The following is a 26,765-nucleotide window of genomic DNA, read 5'->3' as shown; positions in this document are numbered from 1 at the left end:
CTTTTCTTTCATTCTCCAGAACGGTTCATGTCTTTGTTTTGTGTCACACTGGACAGACACATGGACTCCCCTCCCTCCCCACACCCCGATTCCCCAAATGACCAAGTGGCCCATCTAGTTCTTTACTGTCTGTCCTTGTCCTGATGTGTGGATGAAGCCAGGCAATAAAATGACTTGGCTACAGTGTGATTTGCTTTGCTTAGCTCCAAAACAAATGAATGAACAAGTCTTTTCTTAACGATAAACAGGGTTTGAGCTATATAGTATAAAAAAATATGTTAAAAAAAAAAAAATCATAATGGTCATTGTTTTTCTCACATGCAGATGTGTGTGCATGCACATGCATGGTGGGTGTGTCTGTGTGTGCAATTGCAAGCACTTGATGTGTGGTTTTATTTATACACACATATATATATATATGTCTTGGTTTAGTTTATTGATGTACAAATACAATATTATAAGAAAATTATATCTTTGTACATTACTGATTAAGCGAACATAAAAAAAACTCAAATGAATAAGGTTAACTGACAATGGTCATTAAAAAAGGGAACTTAACAAAAGTTGCAAAATTAATTTTGATACACGACTATTTATCATTGTCAGTGTGCTTCCATATGGTGAAACAAGCCAAGCGTACGCTTAAGTATAAGGTTGACTGCCTGTTACTTGCACATTCCTTTTGAAACCCTGTCAATGATGCAAAATGTGTTTTATTACAACAGCAGCCATAACACATTATGTAAGTCAATAAACTACAGACTGAAGAAAAATGTGTAACTTTCATTTAATGTTATATGCTGAGGTACATTTACATCCACTAGATAGTTTTTTTGTGTGTTTTTTTTTAAACAATATGTTCAGTGAACAGTTTTCTTTGTAAAGTGGTGATAGTAGTTTGTTTGGTCTCAAAGACACTAAACTAAGGCTAAATGCAAAATTTCACTGATGACAATAACTTAACGGTCAGCCTGACAGTTTTCTTTTAATCATGGCTTATTAGTGAATTACAGATGCCCAAATACTCATGCCTTCACAATCACAGCACTGTTGAACTATGCACCCATTTAACGTAAGGTAAAAGCGCAGTAATCTTCCCTAGCCAAATAAAATGGATGTGAAAAGGGCAAGGCAGTATTCAGCTTAAACACTGGAAACAATCATCTTTTCCTCAGGGTGTGACTGAACCAAAAGATCACTTCTGAATCCTTTTTGCACAAACAATAAACTTTGTAACAAAACATTTAAAAAAAGTTGTTTTTTTTCAAATTACCATGACGAAGACATGTACAGATGGAAATGCCCAGTCAACTGAATAAAAATTTCCTACAACAATTTAGATTATATATATATATATATATATATATATATATATATATAGAACTGCAACAATGAATCAAACTTATAATAATAACCATCCATCCATGTACGTATTACAAGATTTTCTGCAGTTCATGTATTCAGTACTCACAGTGACACACACACACCTGCTCTTCCCCAGCCTCCACACAAACACATCCATGTACCCAGACCACACACACACACACACACACTTTTGCTCGGTCAATGTAGACTGTATTTTACCGCAGACTCAACTGAACTGATCGAATCAATTTTCCCCAATATCCTTTATCAGTATCACTGAAGAGAGGAAATAAACATAGATGATTTTTTTTCAACACTTGTTTCTTTTCAAATTCCCCAAATCAAAGAAAGAAAGTATCATAAACAATGCACACATGCATATATATACATAATCTGTTAATAAGAATTACAAAAAGAGAAAAAAAAAATCAAACTTATAACAGTTTTGCAGATTAATTTAGTGAAATTGTTAATAATCTTTTCTTGAGTTTATGATAATATTGACGATGATGCAGAACTACGACTAGCTGAATTGGTGATTTCTCTGACACTGTGACATACAATATCACATTTTCATGTTCAACAGTTAGTCATTCATTCACAAAAAAATAAATAGATATGACCATCATATCACCAAAACTGGTATGGGGTGGGGGAGGGCATGGGGGTGTCGGGGGGAGAAGTGACTTGTCGGATACATCACACACATCACTTTCAACCTAACAAAGTAACATGATCATCCTCATGATCTTGTTAAGCTGCTAACAAGAAACATCATTTTCCCCATCCACTGAGTAACACAAACTTTTTCCAACAAGATTTTGTTCAGTTTCAGTTCACTGAAACATGCCTTAATTTAAAAAAACCAAAAAAACAACAACCTTAAAATCAATCCCTAAAGGAAACAATGAGTAAATCAAGTGTTCTTACCTGGTGACATCCCACACAGTCCCTTCATGACACCACCTCCGGTCACCTGCTGCGTGTCATCCCTGATCCCCCTCCCTTACCTTCCAAACCCATTCTCACACAATCACCGTCTGGAACACTGTCACAGTTTAATCAAAAGTGATCACAAAACATGGACAAAGTGATCAGTGAGATTTACGGCTTCGAAGACTGCGTCTTGAGGCGGACACAGCCTCCCTTTCCTGAGGTGAAGAGCTGACGGCTGGAACACTGGCTGCCAGGACACTGGTGGCCTGCCGAGCTTTGCGACCCTTGGCCCTGCCCCGCTGGGTGGCTTCGTTGGACGGAGCGTCAGTGCTGATGTCTGTGTCGCTGCCGGCCTTGTCCTTCGGTGACATTCGTTGACCCCGGGTCACACGGGCCTGTCGTAAAGGTGAGGGCTGCTTCAAGTCCGTTTTGATCTGTTTGTGCTTTGCAGAGTCTTTTGCTGTCCTACCAGATTTGATGTCACTGGTGTCGAGTTGTTCATCCCCTGGCACAGTCACTCTACTAGAAGGCTGGGCCGACAGCCTGCTGGGGGAACCCTGCTGAGCACTGTCATTATCAGGCTTCTCATCGTCGCTCTTGCTCTTCTTCGTTGTCACCTGAGAGGAAGCACCCCCAGAGTTGGAGCGCAGACCGCGGAGGCGTGCAGAGCGCTTCCTGGATTCTGGTGGGCTGCTGAAGGTGCAGCTGCTGGGCACAGCACCAGACCCCAGACGAAGCGGGCCTTGGTTGCTCTGATGGCTGCCCTCCTCCACCCCTGAGGCACCGCTTGTTTCGCTTTCTCTTCGTTCACTTCTTCCTCTCTTTACCCCCCGTGTGGGTTCTGCTGCCGATAAGTCTTCCTGAGATGAGGTCATTTTGCCCATTGTGCTGCCTTCAGATTGGAGGCTGTCTGTGCTAGCTGCCTCAACAGCAGCCGATTTTTCACAGTCTTTGGACTGTTTGCGTCGAGTGCCATGGTGGTCTTTGACACCACGCTTCCCTTTGTCGATGACAAGTTTCGTAAGGTTGAGGACTGAAGTGTCTTCATGTTCGTGAGCGACAAGAATATGTGTCTTCAGAGACATCTGGCTGGTGAAGAAACGGGAACAGTACTGGCAGGGGATCTCAATGGTGATGCTGTCCTCATCATCATCCGAGGAGTCCGACTCTGCCCTGGCCAAGGACACATCAATGATGCAGTCAAACAGCTTGGCCATTCCCATGGGGCCCCCTTGCATCTTGTTCATCATGGCCTTCATGTCGGCCATGCTGCCTCCTTGCGACATCATGGACATCATGTCTGGCATGCCCCCTTTAGACATCATGGCCATGATGTTAGGCATGCCCCCTTCTGGAGACATCATAGACATCATGTCCGGCATGCCGCCCCCTTTGGACATCATTGCCATCATGTCCGCCATGGGGTTCTCTGGAACCTTGGGAGTGGCTGAAGCGCTGCCCTTGGCCATGATCTCCATCATCTTGGCCGTGACGTCCTTGTTGTCCGGCCCCACAGCCCCGTCTTCAGGGGGCACCACTCTTGGCCCTGAGCTGGCCCCGGCCAAGCTCTTGTCCGCTTGGGAACATTTCTCTGTGGACGACTCTGTTGACGCCAGCTTCTTGCTTCCTTCAGCTGACCCTGAAGACTGGACAGAAGGCGTCTTTGAGCTGCCGGTCTTCTCCTCTTCCTTTGTGTCCCCAAGGGCTGGGTCTGATGGTGGGTCTGATGGCTTTCCAGCACAAAGTTGAGATGAAACTTCTGTTGATGCTGGAGCTGTGCTGGTTTTGCTGCTATCTACCTGAGGCTTGGGAGGTGTGGTTGTCATGCTGTCAGTTGAGGTAGACGGTTTACCCATTTCAGATTCTTGAACAGATTCAGTCAAATGTTTTGAGTCAGCTGTTGTTGAGCCTGATGCTGCCACCTCTGTGACAGAAGCATCTTCGGATGGTTTTTGTTCCGAGTCATCCATGTTGCTGAAGACCCGCTGAGGTCTGATACTGCTGGCTGTTGCCTGAACCAATAGACTGAGCACTAACAACGATCAACACACCAGTGCAAAATATTCACACGTTTTCTGCACACAACGTACCGATCTCAGAACTGTCTGAACAACAGCAAAAACCCAGCTGAGCACGATCACAGCATAGCTTCTTCTTCTGACTTGTCAGAAAAAGGAGGACAGACAAGTGTCCTGAATTTCTAATGCACAGATTCAATGGTCGAGTTGGTTTCCAATGGACAGTAGCTGGTGGCTGCCTTCACTGTTGACAGGACTGCATCTGGAACAGAAATGGTCCATGTAACAAATCGTCTCTTGACAATGAGAATCAATGCATTCAAATGTAACAAATCGTCTCTTGACAATGAGAATCAATGCATTCAAATGTTGCCAAAATTCTTTATGTTCTACTGCTATCATCTTTCCATTACCTTCTGATTAAAAAAACCAAAACAACAACACCAAAAAACAAAAACACCCAAGAAACCTAAGTGGCACACAAATTACATCAATGGGTGTTTTTTCCTGTCTTTTTTCAATCAGAAGGTAATGGAAAGATAAAAGTAGAACATAAAGATTTTTGGCAACATATAAATGCATTGGCGACACTTGAATGCATCTTTTTCCCAATGACAAGGCTGGCAATTTATGTTGTTTTTTTTAAATTTAAAATACGTTTTTAATATATCAAAATCACACCAAACAACAATACAATATTTTCCATGTTTGCAATTACTGCAACATGATGAAAGACAAAAATATCAAAGTATAAAAACATAAAAAAGAAGAAAAAAGTTCAGATCATCAGCAAGATATACACATGTACACTTCACTCTGCCACTTAATAACAATCTATTAAAAAAAACCAAAACAACTAAATAAAGATAAAAATAAAAAAGAAAAAAAGAAAAAGAAAAAAAAGGCAAAGAGATTTATTTAGAGCTTATTGCAATGCAATATACATGCCGGTTCAGCCAGATGCTATTAAATCAATAAACGTATTGTTGTAGGTGACAGCAGCATGTTGTGTTGCACTTCAGCGTAATATTTTTGCACAACACAGTAGTTGTCACTTGTTAGTTGTCACTGTTGACATCTGAGATTTTTTTTTCACTTAATTTGAATCAGTTGTGCTTGAAAGTGTATTCTGCCATTGTGTAGCAAAGTCCTCACACCTATCTGCAAGTATTTTCATACATGCACGCACACACACAGAAACACACACACCCCCAAACACACAACGTGAGCACACACACACACACACAAAGACTACAAGAGAGGCACAATCACTTACAGCAACACAGAAAAAGAGAGAGCGAGTGGGGGAAGGTGGAGACGGAGAACAAGTGGGCGTCAGTAACAGAAGGCCGACACATCCAACAAATAACTGAGTAAACAAATACAGAGAGAGAGAGAGAGAGAGAGAGAGAGAGAATGAAAAACTGTGAGAAAGTGAGTACTGTGGCAGACAAATGGCAGGCAGACAGACCAAGGTGTGAGATTTATAAATAATACATTTACATACAGAACGGCCGGGGTTATTTTCCCGGCCTTACAAAATGAGATCAGGTGTAGACGGTCAAGTTCACTGATTTCTCTGTTTCCATCTGTCTCACAAGTCGGACCTTCCCTAGACCCAGTATTGACTACGGCCTGTCAGTTCTTCACTGAATTGGTTCGACACTGAAACGTGTGTGTATGTTTCCAGTTTATGTTCTGCAAAGTCGGTTGAGCACGGGGGAAAAAGTGGCTTTGCACAGTGACCCTCCACCCACCCCACACGACCCCATTGACAGTCGGCCATACTACAATTCAAACCACGCACACACACATAATCTCACTGTGTGATATCAGTGACATTATTTCAAGGATCACGAGGTGAGCGAGGGGGGCCGGGGGTTGCGGTGGGGGTTCATTCCCCCACTGGCAGACAATGGAAAGGCATGTTTATTTTTTATTACTTTCTTTTCCTTGAACTTCCGCTGAGAAGCCCCCAATCCCCCCCCCCTCCCCCCGAAAAACGTGGAAAAAAACAACAACAAAAAAACATGAGCGCGCGAACTCTCACCTCAGCGGACACGCTAAAAATAGACATCTGACTGACAGACGACCTTCACCCTTTTTGATGCTGGCTCTTGTGTCACACAGGTCAATGACTGACCGCGTGCAAAGAACCACAGTCAAGAGAGAAATTCCATGTCCCCCATCCCCCAATGTGTGTGCTTTAAAAAGAAAGAAAGAAAAAAATCCCATACTTTCACTGAAGATGATTACTGTATTGACGTGTGATAAACTGGAATCTGCGCAGTCACATTGGTGAGTCAGTTCAGCTCAGTGGTTCACCCTCTCTCAACATCCAACCCTCCCAATCCCCAGATCCTACGAAAGGTGCGATCGTAGAGAGGGAGTGGGTGTGCGCGTGCGTATAATACCCACATGTGTGTGTGAAGCACGCGCGAAGCTCAGTTGGCCGCGAGTTGAAGCGCAACATGTGACGCAATCCACCGCGGCAACAGACAGAACGCCGGATCGAAGAGGTTAAAAAAAAAAAAGGAGGTAAAAAAAGGGCAATGTGAAGTTCCCGAAGAAAAACAACAACAACCAACATCCACATTTCTTCCCCTCCCTGTGTGTGTGTCAGTGGCGGAGCTGAACGTCCACGCTTTGTGATCACTACTCATTCCGTGCTGAGCGGAAAGAGAGTGGATTACTTTTCTTTCTTCTTTTTTTTTTTTCTCCCGCTTTCCGGCCTTGGGAGTGGCCGGGGGAAACGAATAAAACGTGCGACACTGATTGTGCTCTGACAACCCCCTCACCATCAAACACATACAACCCCAGTGACACACACATACAACCCCCCCACCACCAAATACATACAACCCCAACCACACAAACAAATACCCGCATTAAAACAACTCCAACCGAACAAACTTGACCTTAAGGGTGTAGACGCCAATAGGTCGTTAAACTCCAATAGTCGTCTTGTGCTCTGTCCCCTTCTTATTTTTTTCCCCAACAGCGCACGCGCGCGCGTGTGTGTGCGCGCGCGCGTGCCGGTAGTAGTTTACAGCCAGAACTAGAGCAAGACTAACCAATCGTCCAAAGAAGAGACCGAATACCTCTGAATGGTTTCTGATAGTCTCACATAATTCGAAAGCCACGATATGTTTGTCGTAATATATCAAGTTCAGGGCTCCATCTTATTCCTCGTGGACCGACCGTTCCTACGACTGACTGCATGACCCAAGTCTAACCAGTTCAGTTTTCTGGGTGGGGTGTGTGTGTTGGGTGGGGTGGGGGGTGGGTGGTGGGTGGGGGTGTAGGACTGGAAAGACGAGAGAAAGAGACGGATGGGAGGGGTGTGGTGATTATCATGTTTTTTCGCCCGGTGCTCAGATCATGTTATTTCTCAACTATCCATGGGACACATTATCAATTTTCAATAATTCTGTCGTTTTTTGTCAATCTCCCTCCCCCCTCCACAACTAACAACAACAGTTACACTAACAGAGGGATGGGGGTATTACGCAACTCTGTCATTTATGTGTGGGCCGACTGAGATTTGAATCATTCAATTTCAAGTGAGATTGACTGACAAGGAAAGTAGACGTTAGACCGTGATCGAAAGATGATTTTTATTAACCAGTGTTCAATGCTTCTTTATGTTAACTGGTATGAAGACGGGGCCCATGCTCAATCCTCTCCTTTTAATCTACTTCCTAAACCACAGTCATGAATCAATTCTGGGTCAGTTGAGTGAGGAAAATCGGACGAAACGCCTTTCCCATGGGCACACCTCCACGTTCAAACGGGGCCTCGAACTGCATAAGGTTCGGTACCACAGCGTCTCCTTGAGTAGCACTGACCGACAAGAAAACAACAGCATCCAAAATACATTACTGTTCTCCTCAAGAGCTACTGCAGGATTTGTCATACAATTGGGGAGCGTGGTTGGAAAAATAGTATATTGGTGGCGCAGACAATGTAGCGGCGGGTTAACTGCGACTTGCTCGACTGATTCAGAGCAACTTACGGTACCACTAACAGGTCACAAGTGTAAATCTAACTGAATACTGGCTTGACTTGTACGACGTTTGGGGCCCCATGGATTGTTCGTCGTTCTGTGGAGTAAAAACTAAAAACTTAGCAACATGCGTGACAGGGATATAGAACTAAGTTTCTAAAGCTACATATTCTATACACTCTGGTGAGTACACGGTGGGCAGATTTTTCCCCTGACAGTCGAACTGTCTGAATGAATTTGGAACTGGTTGGCACGTCGTCTTCTGTGTAAAAATGGATGCAAACACGACAAAACAGAACGAAATAAATAGGAATCCAAAATGAAAGTTCAATCAAGACTTCGATCTGTCTCTACTTTTCTCCCTCTCTCCTCTCTTCTCATGCGCTGAACAAAACCACGGCTCTTAGTCTTCTGCACTGACAATTAAACCTTGACAGTTCGTGCCAAAAGAAAAACTGATCTGAAACCAGCGCGGACTTATAAATAGAAATTCTACATACAAATACGTCCGTGGATACAAACCGAGAAGCAACGCGAGTCTCATTCCGACTTTGCCGTTTACGTCAACGCGCGGTCTTTTCGTGAAGCAGAGTGTCCTAAGTGAGATCCGTGGGTAACTAAGTTCTGATGCGCGTCTGGTTTGCTTCCCGTAACACAACACGACGATCAATCGGATTCACGGGCGGACAACTCGTACAGATCTATATATATAATATATATATATATATATATATAAAATATATATAGATATATACATATATATAATTATTATACATAATATTCTTATTGAATTTTTTTTATCACTGATTTGAAATCGCGACTGATTTGCATATTTTGGTCAACGAGAATGTAAAAAAACAAACAACAACAACAAGAAAACAAAAACAAAAACGTCGGCTCAGGAATCTAGTAGGCCCTTGTTTATCGAATCGGTGTTATGTGCTGGATGCAGACTAAACAATAAGTTCCTCCAGTCTGTGAACGATGTTCAACATTTTACAATGTGCAAGCAGGTAGAATTCATCCGATGTTTGAACCTTTTCCTCGCTGACTTTACCACGGCTTAGACCAAATAACAAGAAATCAAGTATACTCGCACTTTAGCATCCTAAATTCAGCTCCAGGAATTTAGGATGCTAAAGTGCGACATTACCGCAAACGCAACCACATTGAAACCGACGTGCTGTCAAGGCGTCGCGCGACGGGCCGCAGTGATGATATTTTTGGGTTTATTTATTCATTTCGTTTGAAAGTCATCTGTTCAGAAGTTTTCATGAAATGACTCGATTTCTCAAACGCACACACACACACAAACACATACACACACAAATCAAATTAATGCCCGGAATGCGATGTCACATGTGTGATACTGAAGTGCTGATCGATGGTGACTGTTTACTGATTGAATGGTCGTTCATGAAAATTATGCATTTACGGATTCAGCGGCCTCTTTTCAATAATAAAAATACTATGTTCGTGGGAAGAATCATTGCAACCCATATCCTGATTTCTTGTCAGTCAGTGAAAATTTATCTTTGCGGAGTGATGATTTTTGAGTTGGTACTTTTTGGCTGGTGTCAGTGAAATTTCAATTTGTGTATTAAATGTGTCTCATTGTTTTATTTAATCTAATTTTCTGGGTTCATTTTCTTTTAACAGAACTGTCACAGATAATCATAAATTGTTATGGGCGATAAAAACAATTAAGCTGGATGTTTGTGGTCTGTTGTATTGTTTAATTGGGAAAAAAGTAGCCCATCAAATGCCTTATGTACAAAATGAATATACAAACAGCAAGTAAGAACGGAGCTTTTAGTCTTACTGACAAAACTTCTTTTCATCACATGACCAAAATCAGTTTGCTAATGAATCTGTCACGGTTGATGCATGCTGGGTTTCATAACGCACTGAATGCCAACATGAATTACAGGATCGCTAAGTGACAAGTGTATTTGATTTTCTGCATTCATACATATACAAACAAAGGGGATTCAGGCACTTGCAGGTCTGCACATGTTGACAAAGCAGATGCAAAAAATCTCTTCATCCACTATGGAGGTGCACCAACACCATGGACTGAACTTTGGACACGCTGGTGAGAATCCTGCACTCGAACCATTAGGCCACCACATCTGTCAAACCATCCTCTTTGGATGAATGTACACAGAAAAGGGCCTTCACACAGAATAAAAAAAAAAAAAAAAAATCCTGGAGAACTTAGTATATATCCCATTACAAGGCAGAATTTTGCTGCTCATCAATGCATCTTCCATACACAGCAGAACAAATTCTTTATCATTTATATATTACTTCTTCACAATATCGTGTGCCCTTACTGGTAGTGCACTGTCATATAACTGGAATGTGTGGGGGAAAAAAAGATTTCTTTTCCATGCCAAATTTGGAGTTGACAAAGTATTTACAAAGAAAACAATTTTGTTAAGTGTATCATAATCCCCAACAATGAACAACTGAAAGGCAATTACTGTATATATATTTCACATGCAAGCTAAACATTAATGTCTTCTGGTAAAAGCAGAGTTAGACTACAATGGCTTCAGCGTCTTTCTTTAAAAAAAAAGTTTTTAATAAAAAAATTCCATTTTAACATTATAAAACATATATACATCCAAATATAGCTCTACACACACACACACACACACACTAAAAAACAAAACAAAACAAAACAAAAAAAATCAAACAAACTGCTGAAAAAAAAATTACCATGTACCAGAATATCAAGACTATCATTAAAAGGAATTAATGATAGAGTACATTAGATGAATAAAAAATAAAAAAAATAATAAAATAAAATAAAAATAAAAAACCCAAACAAACCAACAACATACACACACATACACACTTTTCCAAACACAATAATGATAATCATGCTAGTATAATCATACACAAATAACATACATGCTGGAATTTGATAAGCTTGAAGAATTGCCATTGACATTATCATTAGACTATAGATATCGTCTTGTACTGAGACTGAGATGAAAAATATAGAACAGATCTAAATCAATATTGTAAATGTATAATATGCAGTTAACAAATGCTTGGCTTCAGTTTCATATTATCAAAAACTAAATAAAATCCTATCCTAACACTGCAGGGATCTATATGTCTCATGCCTGGTTTATTCTAGGATTTAGATACTTATATATTCAATGAAATAAAGCGATGAGTACATTCTTAAGACGATGGGAAAGATGAAGAATATATATATCATATACATATATGTATATATATATATATCTTGTTTAAAAATAGATATATTTTATGGTCTATTCTCATAAAAGGCTGTCAGTAACATTTCTTACGGATAAACATAATTATCTTCCCACCTTCTGCCCATTTCCTAGATCATAGAAAAGTGCTCAAAACATGGTTTAATTATTTTTTTTATGCATTTACAAAGAGTTTTGAAAACAAAAGAAAGAAAAAAAAAGTTAAAATATTTCATGCATTTATCATTTCCAAGTAATACCATTTCTAAGTTCAAAGTTATAACAATTTTTGCTTTTCCTTCAAAACATTTTCAACAAAACTTACAATTTATAAAGTTCTATGGAATGTATCTTATTATAAATAAATCTTAAATACATAATTAAATTACTTATGTCACTGTTTCCTTCTGTTTAAAATGAAAACATTATTCTATCGGATCAAAAACCATTTACAGTATTTCTCTTTCAATGGGAAAAAAAGAGAAAAAAAAAATCCATGTCAAATTTGATTTATGTATACACCTGTGACTGAACAATCATGGAAAAACGTGTGTTGTGGTGATAGACAGTGAGACGGAGAAGGGGGCAGTTAAACTGGATATGTGGTGGGGAGGGGGTGAGGAGTAGGAGGGGGCGGGTGATCCGAACCATTCGACCCGTTGATAAAATTCCAGCCAAGCCTACTACTGTACTAGTACTACTAGAAGTTGTACAACTTCAGAGTGTGAACGAATCGTGCAAAACGAAGCTGGATGAATATATATTTTTTTCGTGCCGTTCAGAATTATACTTCCTGTGTATGTGCAACAGTCCGCCTCAGTTTAAATCCTGCTACTGTTCTGTGGTTAGAGCGGTCAACAAATTACCGCTGCTCTGTGGAAAGATTGAGTAACAGCAGCCACAATCAGGTTAATCATTCATTGTACAGGTCAAGAGTGGTCATGTGACCAGCTGACCTTTCGCTTCTCGAACGGCCTTGAGATCACTCACAACAAATCCGAGAAAAAGAAGCAGACTGCCCGATTTAATTATCCGCGAAAACGAGAAAAATAAATAAACCAAGTCGACCAAACGTTAGAAATGTTAAAGTAAAAAGCGTCTGTACAACGACAACCCGGTGGGTGCAACCAGTCGTTGTTTTTTCACAAAAAAACTCAGAACATGAACCTAACTTGCTCTCATTGCTGACCGATTTTAGAAAAAAAATCGGGCACGCCACAATTTTATTTCAAAATGTACGGTTCTCAGTGAAGGGAGAACAGCACTGGGATAACTTTCAAATAAAATTCTAATGATTATCTATGAGTTACTCACCTGTAATACCACACAAACGTTGTAAGAATATTAAAACCCACAGCAACTGGACAGAGAAGAACACCAATGTGGCATCGTGACTCGCGCAGGATCCGCAAGTGTTGTAGTCAGAAGTGTTTTCAGAGTGACGTCCCTTGATTCGTCTGCTAGAGTTCACCGCGTGCAGCGCGTTGGTATGTATTGTTTACTGTCGGAAAATAGTGATTGTTCAAAGCAGTTGTATATCGTCTGTTATGCTTGACATTTTCTCTTGTGCCTGGCATTCGGTGATGTATATTTGTATGCTGTTTTAAGTAAGATCCCTTAACTCCTCTGTGTGTCACCTGACAAATGACCGCTCGAGTGTCAACTCAATTTAATGGGAGTATTATTTTAACGCTTTAAATTTTATTTTATTTTATTTTTTTAAATTAATTTATCCTTTTTTTATGGGGGTGGAAGGGAGGGCGGAAAGCATAAAATGGTAATGATGCTTACTAACCACCAGTGCCGCCGGACTGAAATAAAAGATGTATCCAACTCTCTGTCGGGTCAACTTGTCTGCCTGCCTGTCTCTCTGTATATGTTTATATATGTATATATTCTGATCAATGGGCGCGCGCGCGTATGTGTGTGTATGTGTGTGTGCCAGTGCCACGGTGTGTGTGTGTGTGTGTGTGTGTGTGTGTGTGTGTGTGTGCCAGTGCCACGGTGTGTGTGTGTATGTGTGTGTGTGTGTGTGTGTGTGTGCGCGCGCGCGCGCCAAATTAGGACGAATTCCGCCCGTGATAAAACTGAAATAACTCAGTGGATAAAATAACAACATGCGAATGACCAGACTCGCAAAACAGTCGGCGGTGAACAACTTGAAGTGTTCACAGAGACGATGTTTTCCCCAACTACTTCAATCACGCTGAAACTGGGAAAGCTTAATACACCCGCATAAATGATCTACAAAACTATTCCGGAACCTATTTTAAATGGTCCGTTTGATGAACATGATTGGAATACCTACCGCGGAAAAAACCAAACAAAAACAAAACAAACCCCCCAAAAAAACCCGAAATTTGATCCAGTGATGGGTGTTGAATTTCCAAAGGTTGGATGTGCTATAACATCATGTTGTGGGCTTGACATTGTTTAAGGTCGTACGTCAGTAGCTTAAAGAAGCTGTTAAAAAAGAAAAAGAAGGAAAAGAAAAAGAAAAGAAACAAAGGGACAACAAAAGCATCTGTATCAATTTTAATCGGTGTTACTTGGGAGATACGACAATGGACTCCATCAACATGACAAACGATTGGCTGATATGTGTGACTGTTCGGCCGTGGATCTGATGCGGTCTGATCTGATGACCTGGCGTGACTGTGGCTGGAGGGCGGACTGTGTTAACGCTACTTACGGACAACCAGGGACGACGTGGGAGGCTGTTTCGCTGACTGGAGAGGACGGGACCTGCATGTGTACTTCACCTCGACAACCGTGCGCCGCATCGTGAAGATGAGTCCTGTGATTTTACCCCCCGGACATTAACTAAACTAGTCGGCCATGATGTGTGCGGCCGTGAGTCGCTAGACTTTTATTTGTTTTATGAATGTTGGGAAAAGGGGAGAGTTAAAAGAAAAGAAATGATTTAATAAATGTTCTAAAGATTAAAATTTGGTGTGGTCACCCTTTTTGAAAGGTGTTTGTATGAATGTTGTCTTGTTACACGTTTTCATTTAGTACTGGATAAGTAAAATTAATATAGGTTAGGTAAACCACCCCTAAAATTGTTAGGACAATTTTGCATAAGCTCTTTTGTGTAAACCAATACCCCTAGACTATTATTGTATTAAGAGAGTTTGTGACAAAATTATATATATATATATATATATATATATATATATATAGAGAGAGAGAGAGAGAGAGAGAGAGAGAGAGAGAGACGCTTGACGCTTGACGCTTTGATGTTTTACTGTCATTGACTTACAGTCCTTGTGACAGGGGGGGAACAATACATTAACGGGAAACATAAGATCAAACAAAGAAGCAAAATATAAATCAATATTCTCATCACACACACAAATAATGTATATACCGAAAATGGGACAAACATAAATCAACTGATCACTTCGGTCAGCTCGACCATCCAAAATGAATAAATAGTTTTGCATACACATGCACACAATCATGTGTATCTATCAAATTATCATCAAATAATATGTCCTATAATAGTATTTTCCTTTAAATGAATAAACGAATTTTTCTTTACTCATATTTGTACATCTAAACTTCTGTTTATCATTTTCTTTCGAAAATCCCATGCTTCTGAAATATATTTAGCAACTGATTTTATGATGTCTTCATCATTCGATCTGAGCAGCATTGTCATATCTTCTCTTTTTACTACATCCTTTTCAAAAAGAATACATTTTTTACGAATAAAATCATAAGATTTGTACTGAAAGACAAAATGGTTTTCATCATCAGTAGCTGAGTTACGTATTGGACAGGGAGACTGTGTTACTGTGCCAGTTTCAAACCATCTTTTATTGGCATTAAAGCCAAGTGTTCTTTGTCTAAATCTGGCTAGGTTTGTTCTGTGCCACCTGTTTGATATTATCATAATAATTTTTTCTGTTTGGAATATACTTTTAAATGAAAAGAACCAAGTATATTTTTCTTTGCATTCCATTTGTGCATGCCAGTCCTGTTTGTATGATGCAATCAGTCTATCTTTAAGTTCAGAAATAAATCCATTTTCATACCCTACGCCCTGGCACAACCACACAATTCCAAATCCATTTTCTATTAATGCCTTCTTAACAAAGTATGCCCAATTTTGCTTCCCTGCTTCCTCTTGTACTAACATCATTTCATAGGCTTGTCTACATAGCCTTGATACTGGTAAACGTGTTACCTTAATCCAGTATTTAATACATTTTACAAATGTTCTTAAATGAAGAGAGAGAGAGAGAGAGAGAGAGAGAGAGAGAGAGAGAACCGATAGATATAGGTTAGATATCTATTTGTACATCTGTACCTGTATCTATTATAACTTGAAAAAACAACAACAATATATATATATATATATATATATATATATATATATATATATATATATATATATATCCACTTGAGATAACTCTTCAAGGTGTCGTAATACCTCAACACACCCACACCCACCCATACACACACACAGCCACACACACACACACACACACACACACACACACACACACACACACACACACACACACCGGCATAGCACACACACACACACACACACACACACACACACACACACACACACACACACACACATTTTATGTGAGCCTTCCTTGAGCTGACCATCATACATCTGTTGGGGTCTGGGAATACAACTGTCATCCATTCTGACCACATGACCAACCCAGAGTAGCTGAGCCTTCATCAGTCGAATCATGTATGTATGTATGTATGTATGTATGTATGTATGTATGTATGACAGTCAGTCCGAGTCGTGTCCACTGACTTATAATAACTCTATATACGTCCGTGATCGTGTCCGACTCTGACCACCAGAACAGCAGAGGAGGAAATGATGCATGCTGTCCCGACGATCTGGGCTAGTAGTGGAGAATGTCTTGCTCAAGTTACATCCCCACTCTCTCGACCAAGAGGGTTTTAGAACAGTCGGCGTTGGGATGGTTCTCAAAGGCCAGCTAGCCCCCAAGGCTTCAGCACTAAGAACCAGTGCAATCATGCCTCCTAGTTTGAGACTCATAGTCCTTCACAAAAGACTAAGCTGTAAATTACCTCCATTGCAGTGGAGAAACCAGTGCTCATACAGCTCTCTGCTGTTGGCCCAGCTGTAAGCATATCTTATTCATCAGCATTGACTCAGTTTCAGTTTCAATTTCTCAGTGCGTTAGTTCGGACAAATCCATATACGCTACTCCACATTTGCTAGGCAGATGCCTGACGAGCAGTATAACCCAACGCGCTTAGTCAGGCCTTGAGTGCATGCTTATGATTATATCTGTGTACCTATCAGAGCGGATTTCTTCTACAAAAATTTGCCAGAGGACAACACTCTCGTTGCCATGGGTTCTTTTTCAGTGCGCCAAGTGCGTGCTGCACACGGGACCTCGGTTTATCGTCTAACCCGAAAGACTAGACACTCAGTTTGATTTTCCAGTCAAACTTGGGAGAAAGGGCGAGAGCGGGACTCGAACCCACACCCACACCCACACGGACTCTCTGTATTGACGGATGAGCGTCTGAACCATTCTTCTACCTTCCTGCCACTGACTTGTTGAGCCAGCTTTGTCCAGCACTTCTTGGTTTGTGGCTTTGTCACTAAGCCAACAGATATTCATGTTCATGCACAGCGATCTCATATGGATTTGTTTCAGCTGTTTGGTGTGCCGGCGATACGGGGTCCACGCTTCACATCCAGAGCATTGCAGTGCAGAACTGATGACAACAGCTTTGTAGACCTTGAGTTTTGGTGACTTTCTGCTGGAGAACCTTGATTCACTCTGTCTTCCAGTTCATAGAAGTTGCCACAGAGATAGCCAAGACAGGATATGTGTATGTATGTATGTATATGTACACAGACACACATATTATATATATATATATATATATATATATATACATGTATATATATATATATATATATATATATATATATATATATATATGTGTGTGTGTGTGTGTGTGTGTGTGTGTGAGTTTAGGCTACATCCTCAACTACTCGACGTTTTGTGTGATTTGGGATGTCTTCAATACTTTTTTTGCCAAATTTTTCTTTCAGTGTTACAAGTTTCTGCTTTGAAATATGGAACACACTAGCTCTCTCTTTAGCTGCCCCCCCCCCCCTCACACACACACACACACACACACACACACACACTAACGCAAGCCCACACAAGCGTCACTGCACCCATTGGCAGCTAGCTGCGACATCTGTAATCACTATATACCCAGCGGGGTAAATGAATGAAAAAAAAAAAAAGAAAAAAGAAAAAAAGGGGAGGTGGGGAGGAGGGTAAGGCTTCAACAAGAACGATTTTCTTTTTATTTAGTTTTTATATTACAAATGCAATACTTCCCCCCCCTCCCCCACCCCCTGGTTTTGTTTTCACTGGCCTTGTCCTCTTTCATAGCACGTAATTCAGATTTCAATAAACATGACAAATATTTTTCGGTCTGCTGTTCTGAAGGCAAATTCTCTCTCTCTCTCTCTCTCTCTCTCTCTCTCTCTCTCTTTCAGATACACGCACGCGAGTGCATGTCGCGCGCACACACACTGAGGTACATACATGCACAGAGAGAGAGACAGAGACAGAGATAGGGACAGGGACAGAGACAGACAGACAGACAGACAGAGACAGACAGAGACAGGGACAGAGACAGACAGACAGAGGCAGACAGACAGACAGAGGCAGACAGACAGAGACACAGACAGAGACAGGGACAGAGACAGACAGACAGAGGCAGACAGACAGACAGAGGCAGACAGACAGACACAGACAGACAGACAGAGGCAGACAGACAGTCGCAGACAGAGACAGACAGACAGAGACAGACAGAGACAGAGGCAGTGACAGAGACACAGACAGGGACAGAGACAGACAGACAGACAGACAGAGACAGAGACAGACAGACAGAGGCAGACAGACAGACACAGACAGACAGACACAGACAGACAGACAGACACGGAGATAAACGCACACACGCGCATTCTTTTTGTTTTGTTTTTGTCGCTGGATCAGAATGAACAGGCAGTGTAGCAGTGACTTGCACATATTTTGGGGACGGTACATTATAGATGGACATCGTTCTCGTTTGGCTGAGTGTTGTAACGTGAAACCTTTGACTGATGCATTGATTAGATGATTAATCAAGCAATCGTTCAATACATTATTTATTCATTTAGTATACTGAATGAATGTTAGTTCAATATATATATATTCATTCATTCATTTATTTATCCATGTATTTATGTGTTTTTCTATTATTTGTTTGTTTCATTGTTGTTGTTTTTTTCTATATTTTTTATCATTGTTAAAGTGTACATGCATTTACCAGTTCTTCTTGTGCGTGCAGTTTTCCTTTCAAGACTGAGTACACACTTAGTTTATTTGTTCGCCAGGCACTGTCTCCTCTTGTACCTGTCCCTCCCTCCACCCCCACCCCCACCCCCAGACCTCTCCCCTCCACATGGCACTGACGTTACCCACACTGTTCCATCCAGGTGTTACTGACGTTTGTGTCACAGCTCACGGACATAAATAGAAAGGTTTGGTCCATAGAATGGTTTGGCCCATTCTATTTATAGGTTCGTACCACTGACGGCTATACGACAACGATCCACGACTAAGGAGCCGCCAGTGTTTGACTATATAACATAGACAGGCCTAAGTCACCGTAAAGCCACTCGCCAGAGGAGGCCATGCGCTGTTGCTGATCATCGGCAGTGTTCTGTGGTGCCTGTTCTTATTCAGTACACTCAGTATGCTGCACCACATACATACATACATACATACATGCATACATACAGGTGGAGTTTAACCACTTGCTATGGGGGTCGGGGCGAGAGAGAGAGAGAGAGAGAGAGAGAGAGAGAGGGGTACCCCAGTTGGCGCCCCCCACACCCTCCAATAACCCCCTCCCACGGACCCCTTTTGCCGGACTCTTGCCTCCAACTCCACACCAACACCACCACCGCCACCCACACACAACGACAGCCACAGCCACAGCAGCCAAACACAAGACACAGCAGCAAAAACACACAAACAACAACCCACACAAATCAACCAACCAGAACCCCCACCCCAACCCCGTAAAAAAAAAAAATCCTAGGAAAAACCCCACAGAAACCCACTTAACACACACAACACAAAACATAATACACATTAATACACTAACAACCCACCACAACAATCAAACACAACCACCACAACATTGACAACAAACAAACAACCCCGACCCCCCACACAACAACAACCAGTACAAACCCGAAAGAAAACGAAAGAAAAAAAAAATCACAAATAATACTTCCAACTCTCCCCCCCTCCCCCCATCCCCCGCCCCCAAAACAAACAACGCTTACGACCCACAGCACAAACAAACCTCAACGACAAACGAGCTCTAGGGAAACAGTTTGACCTCACAGGTCGTTAGACTTCACAAAATCACAATCGTTGCTCACAGTTGATCGTCATCTCCGGAGCGGAAACAAACACCATCAAGCCCTACTGGTTTTCACCAGTTTCAGCTTCAAGGAGACGTACTGGTCCGGATGCTTGATCCACTAAACACTGTCTGCACGTGTGTAACCCTGTCTGCACGTGTGTAACCCTGTCTGCACGTGTGTAACCCTGTCTGCACGTATGTAACCCTGTCTGCACGTGTGTAACCCTGTCTGCACGTATGTAACCCTGTCTGCACGTATGTAACCCTGTCTGCACGTGTGTAACCCTGTCTGCACGTGTGTAACCCTGTCTGCACGTATGTAACCCTGTCTGCACGTGTGTAACCCTGTCTGCACGTGTGTAACCCTGTCTGCACGTGTGTAACCCTGTCTGCACGTATGTAACCCTGTCTGCACGTATGTAACCCTGTCTGCACGTGTGCAGGGTCTTTGGTTGACCCGTGCATGCACCAAATACGCTGATCAGACCCGACAACCTACACTGGAAACACACACACACACACACACACACACACACACACACACACACACACAACACCAACAAACAAGAAGAAGAAAAAACGACAACACTGACACAAAATAAATAAAGTAACCAAAATCCAAACTAACTATTGATTATGAAAAAGGAACAGAAAATAGAAAAAAAATGATACACAATTAAACTGAAAGAAGAAAAAAAAAGTCATGACTGAAGTCTACGATACTTTGTGAGACTGACTGGGGCCACGGGGATTTTGTCATTGTCAAATCTGAATGAAACAAAGAAATCGATACTTTTTTTTCTCTTAAATGAAGCAACGGAATAAGTACACAATGTCATGTTTTTACCGTGACTTCACGCAAGAAAAGAGTAGATACACATTTACCAAGAATATGCAAGTAAAAATAAACAAAAACAAAAAAACAACAAAAAAAACAAAAAAAAAAAACCAAAAAGCAGAAAATTACCAGGATGGCCACCACCACCACCACAACAGAAAGCAAAAACAACAACAATAAAACAATAACAAAATAAATTACAGACAAATACAAAACTCTCCTACTACAGAAGAAGAAGAAGAATGATAAGAAGACTGAGAGAGAGAGAGAGAGAGAGAGAGAGAACGAATTTTATTGCTATCAAGCTGCCCTGCCCATTCAGCAGTACAACACGACAAACACGTCGTAAGCACGACGCGAAGTCACAGACATAGTGACCATGGCAATGTTTTTTTGGGTTTTTTTCAATGTACAATCACATGACACAATCGTTGTAGTCAATAATGAGACTATCACTGAGTGACAAGCAATCCAGCTGACAAGGCGAAGCACAGCAGCGAAACATCAGCCCAGGTAAAACTGGATCAGACCACGCAGAGTTTGCAGGTCACGTTCTGCACGTGTTTGTGTGTCACGTGTGCTGTGTGTTGTGGATACGTTTTCCTTTTCTAATTCTGGACAACTAGTTTGACACGTTCTTCAAACAGCATGTTCTTTTCGTCTTGCTTCATGAACAAGTATGACCAATCAACATCACTATTTGAGTTGGTTGAATATTCTAGTACAATATCATCTGATTGTTACAATATCACATCTGCACTAACAGGCCTATTGGAAACTACCTTTCGAAATGCTACATTTCTGTGTCTATCTCTCAAACGCCTTTGTGTCGATCTGTCAGTTAATGTCGCCACCTAACTCTTTACGACACCAACATCGAACCCGGCCACTGCACTATCAATTACTGAGAGAGAGAGAGAGAGAGAAGCGCGTCATGCTTTGGTGCAAGGGGAACAACTGTGCTATCAAGACATAGGATACTGTATCTGGGTTATTACCCTTTAGTTACAATTCATCATGAATGTTGTAATTCGGTTAAAAAACAAAACAACCCCCCCGCCCCCCAAAAAAACCACCACAACAACAAAAAACAAAACAAAAAAAACAACAACAAAAAACAAAACAAAAAACCAAACAAACAAACAAAACAAAAAGAAATAACAAAAAAAAACACCCAAGAAAGAACATATCTATTCCAAATACATTAACTGACTCAGTTGGCCTGGACTTTGCAGTGTCAGCTGTGTACCAGGCTATAAATCAGACCATGATCAGTGAATGCAGTTGTGATTCAACAAACACAGCGCAGCAGAACGGTGCAGTGAAATCATTTTTCACCTCTATCCCAAGTGATATTCCTTGACTCGGTTTTCGTTAAAGGATACCGATTTTCCACATGTTTGTCGGTACTTTCCACATTACCACACTTCTGTGTACTCCTGTCAATCGAGCCCATGCGAATGGAATGTAGGACAGCGCGTGTGCGCAATGCATTACCTCTTCTTCTTTCTGTTACACGACCAACATGGACCTGCCGATGACTCTGTCGTGGTTCATGCATGCTGGGTATTTTCGTGTCTCCATAACCCACCGAACACTCACATGGGTTACAGGATCTTTAACGTGCGTATTTGATCTTCTGCGTGCGTATACACACGAAGGAGGTTCAGGCACTAGCGGGTCTGCACATATATTGACCTGGGAGATCGGAAAAATCTCCACCCTTTACCCACCAGGTTACCGTAATTCGAACCCGGGACCCTCAGATTGAAAGCCCAACGCTTAAACCACTCGGCTATTGCGCCCGTCGTTTGGGTGAACGCGGTGCATATCATACTGCAACCTCCCTGTCTCTGTCTGTCTGTCACCCCCCACCCCCCCCCCCCCTCTCTCTCACTGACGCTTTCCTTCCTTCCTACTCCCCTTCCCTCTTTCTTTCCCCCCTTCCTTCTTTCATTGCTTCCTTCCCCCCACCCCTCCCTCTCTCTCTCTCTCTGTCTCTCTCTCTCTTCCATTTAACAACCGCAATAAACCCTAATATGTGTTCTACGGGTCTGTTGATCTTCAGTTTGATAACGATCGGCCCAAATTACAGGAGCCATCGGAAGTGGGAAGTTAGCTTGTTATTTCTGCCAGCAGGGCTTTTCGGTCCGTGTTTAGTGGGACTGAATCAATATCTGTGTCCGTTCCCTATTTGTCATTGTCAAACCAAAGTGCCAAGTGAACACCGCGGCGCTGATGGAGGCTAAAGCCATGACATAGTACTTGAGATGAAGGTCCTTATCTTTTTGCCTTTATCCATCGAACGATAGATGTTGGGGTGAGAACTGATATAGATGTGGATACATACGTAGCGCCTTTCCTCGGTCGGAGACTACCTGGGTACAGCCGACTGACGGCTGCCACTGGGCGCTCATCATTCGTTTCCTGTGTCATTCAATCAGATTTCAGGCACGCACACATACACACTCAGACATGTAACATTTTACGTGTACGACCGTTTTTGTTTATTTACCCCACCATAAAGGCAGCCATACACCGTTTTCAGTCGAGGTTGTGCATGCTGGTGGGTGTGTTCTTGTTTCCATAACCACCGACCGCTAACATGGATTACAGGATCTTTAACGTGCGTATTTGATATTCTGCGAGCCCACTTGTTACCCGGCCACGGAGCCACAGATACTGAGGTGTGGTTCTCTTTCCAACGGTTTTGTTCCTCAGCCATCGCGACTTGTGCGCTGATCAATGGGAGACGCCATGCACTGTGGGTTCGAACCTCTTTGGTTTGTTGTTGTTCCGTGTTTTTATCCCTGGCTGGATCCTACCCAGAGCTGAGTGTGTAGTTTGGTGTTCCGTGTGTGTGTGTGTGTGTGTGTGTGTGTGTGTGTGTGTGTGTGTGTGTGTGTGTGTGTGTGTGTGTGTGTGTGTGTGTCGCATGTTTCAGTGACATTGTCGGACTGAAATTGTGATTCAGTTAGTACTATGCATTCAGTGCTATTGTATCCTCTACACCCTAAGGGACAAAAGGACTAAATTTCTTTGAATGTTTGAATTTTTGTTGTTGATCATTTTTAAAAATCGCTAGCCGAATCCTACACAGAGTGAAGTATATACTGGGCTTCAGATGGTGACGCTGGGGTTCCCCGCAGCCAGCTGTCACCCACGGGACTTCGTGGATGTGTGTTGGCGAGAGTTTTGCTCGAACTTGCAGGCACTTCCAAGAGTTCGTATCGAAGGTTTTGGTGTCGGTACATTGACAGGGATTGTGGCTGGAGGTACGTGATAGCCAGGTGTCCGCTTCAAAGAACGGACTGCACAACCGGAACGCCAGCGAAGTGATTCAGCAGCCGTGCAGTGTCTCCTCTGGAAGGTGGCCTGCTGACGACCTCACATTGATAGTTCCTTGTGGAATGCTGGCTCTGGTGGCTGCACCAGTCTGTGTGTGGCTGGCTGTGCAGGCGAATTTCGGGCGTCAGTACAGTAAGTATAATCCCTCTGGGACGGGACAGAAAGTGGCTCCGTCCACTGCACTTCTTGTATTCCTACGACCCTCGCACCCACCCGGCCCTCCTTCCCCATCCTCCTCATCTCTCCCCTCCACCACCCCCAAGTCACCCCCCCCCCCCAAAAAAAAAAAAGTAAAATAATAAAAAATAAAAAAAGAGAAGAAAATATAATCACGATTTTCCTTTCCTTCCAACTGCCTCAATTTCAAAGCCGCTGAAAAACAAACAAACAAACAAATAAACTGTTCGTCCCTTGGCAGACATTCTCCAGTGCAGCCATCCCGCCACGGTATAAAACAATTTCAAACCTCACGCACACAAAAAGCAATTCAGCCATGCACCTCCCCAGGTTTCACAAGTGCCTGCATGCGTCATTTGGCGCTGTACCCCCCAAAGTGCCTGCTTCAATTCCAGCCAACATGCTTTGAGGCAAGAAGACATTCAGCCTCCCAAAAGCTCGCTGCAAGTTGCTTTCGCTTTGACGTGTGTATTTCTTCCGCACACCGCTCCTGCCCCTCCTCTCCCTTCCCCTCCCCTCCCCACCCACTCCGCTGGTCTGCATGCAGTGATAAACAGGAGTCGTTAGGAGCCCGTGTTGTGGAAGATGGGTTTGTGCAATTTGTTCCTGCTGTCGCTGTTGATGTTGTTGCCATCACCACCCCCTGTCTGTCTGAAGAGTTGTTTCCCTGTCCAAATGGATTTCTCCTGGTGGAATTCTCCTTCGCACAGAATGTTTGTTACAATACAGTACAACACGATACGATACGATACGATACGATACGATACGATACCATACCATACCATACAATACGATACCATACGATATTATACGATACCATACAATACCATACGATACAATATGATACGATACGATACGATACCATACAATACAATACCATACGATATTATACGATACCATACAATACCATACGATACAATATGATACGATACGATACGATACGGTACAAAGGAAGGGCGGGTAGGGGAAGAACAGTGGAGGGAGAAAAGAGATAACGGTCGTTGTAGGATTGAACCTGGGATCCTCGCCTCCTAGTCAGGCGTCCTGTCCGTGAGTCCACCAGTTCAGAACGAGTCTTCATCTTCAGGCTTGCCGTGCAGTACCTCTTGACACTGTTAAGGGTGAACAAACTGCTGAAATAGAATGGACTTGACTTACTTGACTCTCTCCATACGAACGGCAAAAGAGACGACGTTAAAAGCGTTTCACCCCAATTACCATCATCAAAATATTGCAAGCGGAAGGCTCTTATACTGAAGAGGTGAATGTTGACAAAGAATACCACAGTTCTGACGACGGAAACTAAAGGTTGGGTCATTGAGACACCCACTGGACATCCGAGGGGTCTGTGTAGAGGAGAAGAGAGGACTGGCCGTACTGAGTGAGTTAATCCTCTTCGTTCCGGTCGGAACACAGGGCCCGCTCTGCAGATCTCCATCTCGCTCTGTCTTGGGCTGTTCTCTTGGCTTCACCCCAGGTCATGTTGGTGGACTTGAGTTCTGCCTGTAGAGTTCTTCTCCAGGTGGTGACTGGTCGTCCCCTCTTCCGCTTCCCCTGTGGGTTCCAGTCCAAGGCGTGGCATGGAATGTGGGCCTGTCCTCTACGCAGGGTGTGTCCAACCCAACCCTACTTCCTCATCTGGATACTCTTGGTGATTTGAAATGGACTGGAGGTGTGTGCATTCTGTCTCAGTTAAAAGCGCGTGTTTGTTGCTTTACGTTTCTGTTGCCTGGCTGCTTTTTTCTTTGTCATCATGTTCATACCTCAGTCACAGTGTACTGATTTTGTTTTGTCTGTCTGCTCTGTGCGGCGTGTCCTGGATCAAAAGGTGTTGTAAATGCTACTTGTGTCGCTGTTGCCATCTTTAGATTACATGTCGACTGAAGGATGCATGAACGGACGTTGGACTTCTGTTGCAGCAAAACACGGTACAAAATATCGTAAGTGTAACATTTTGTGCGTTTTGACATTTTGTACCACAACAGACTTCCTTTCCGGGGGAAGTCTCTTGGACATATTTCTCTGATACTTCTTAGTTATCAGAATTCAAGCTGATGGGAGGGGGAGACAGAGAAAAAAATAACACACACACACACACACACACACACACACACACACACACACACACACACACACACACCAAACCAAACCAAACCAGATCAAAACAACACGCAAACTGGACAGGGAAACCATTGGCAGACACGCTGTCTCTGACACAAGCCAACAGTCCCAGAGGAATCTGGAGAACAGTTCTTCTGTACAGTGCCCCAGTGACTCTTCAGAGGCGGTAGACGAAGAAGAAGAAGAAGAAGAAAAAGAAGAAGAAGAAAGAGGAGGAGGAGAGATAGAAGAAGAAGAAGGAGAGATAGAAGAAGAAGAAGAAGAAG

At 42.5% G+C, this 26,765-nt stretch overlaps 1 protein-coding gene across 1 annotated transcript; it reads right to left on the bottom strand.

Annotated features, from left to right (window-relative positions):
* Positions 1 to 2,459: 2,459 nt before the first annotated feature.
* LOC143296626 (uncharacterized) lies at positions 2,460 to 4,127 on the bottom strand. The gene has a single exon (XM_076608655.1). The coding sequence runs from the start codon at positions 4,125 to 4,127 to the stop codon at positions 2,460 to 2,462; it is 1,668 nt and encodes a 555-aa protein (XP_076464770.1).
* Positions 4,128 to 26,765: the final 22,638 nt, after the last annotated feature.

Source organism: Babylonia areolata, chromosome 21, assembly GCF_041734735.1.
Source record: "Babylonia areolata isolate BAREFJ2019XMU chromosome 21, ASM4173473v1, whole genome shotgun sequence".
Lineage (NCBI taxonomy): Eukaryota > Metazoa > Mollusca > Gastropoda > Neogastropoda > Buccinidae > Babylonia > Babylonia areolata.
This window is presented reverse-complemented; position numbering and strand designations above follow the sequence as displayed.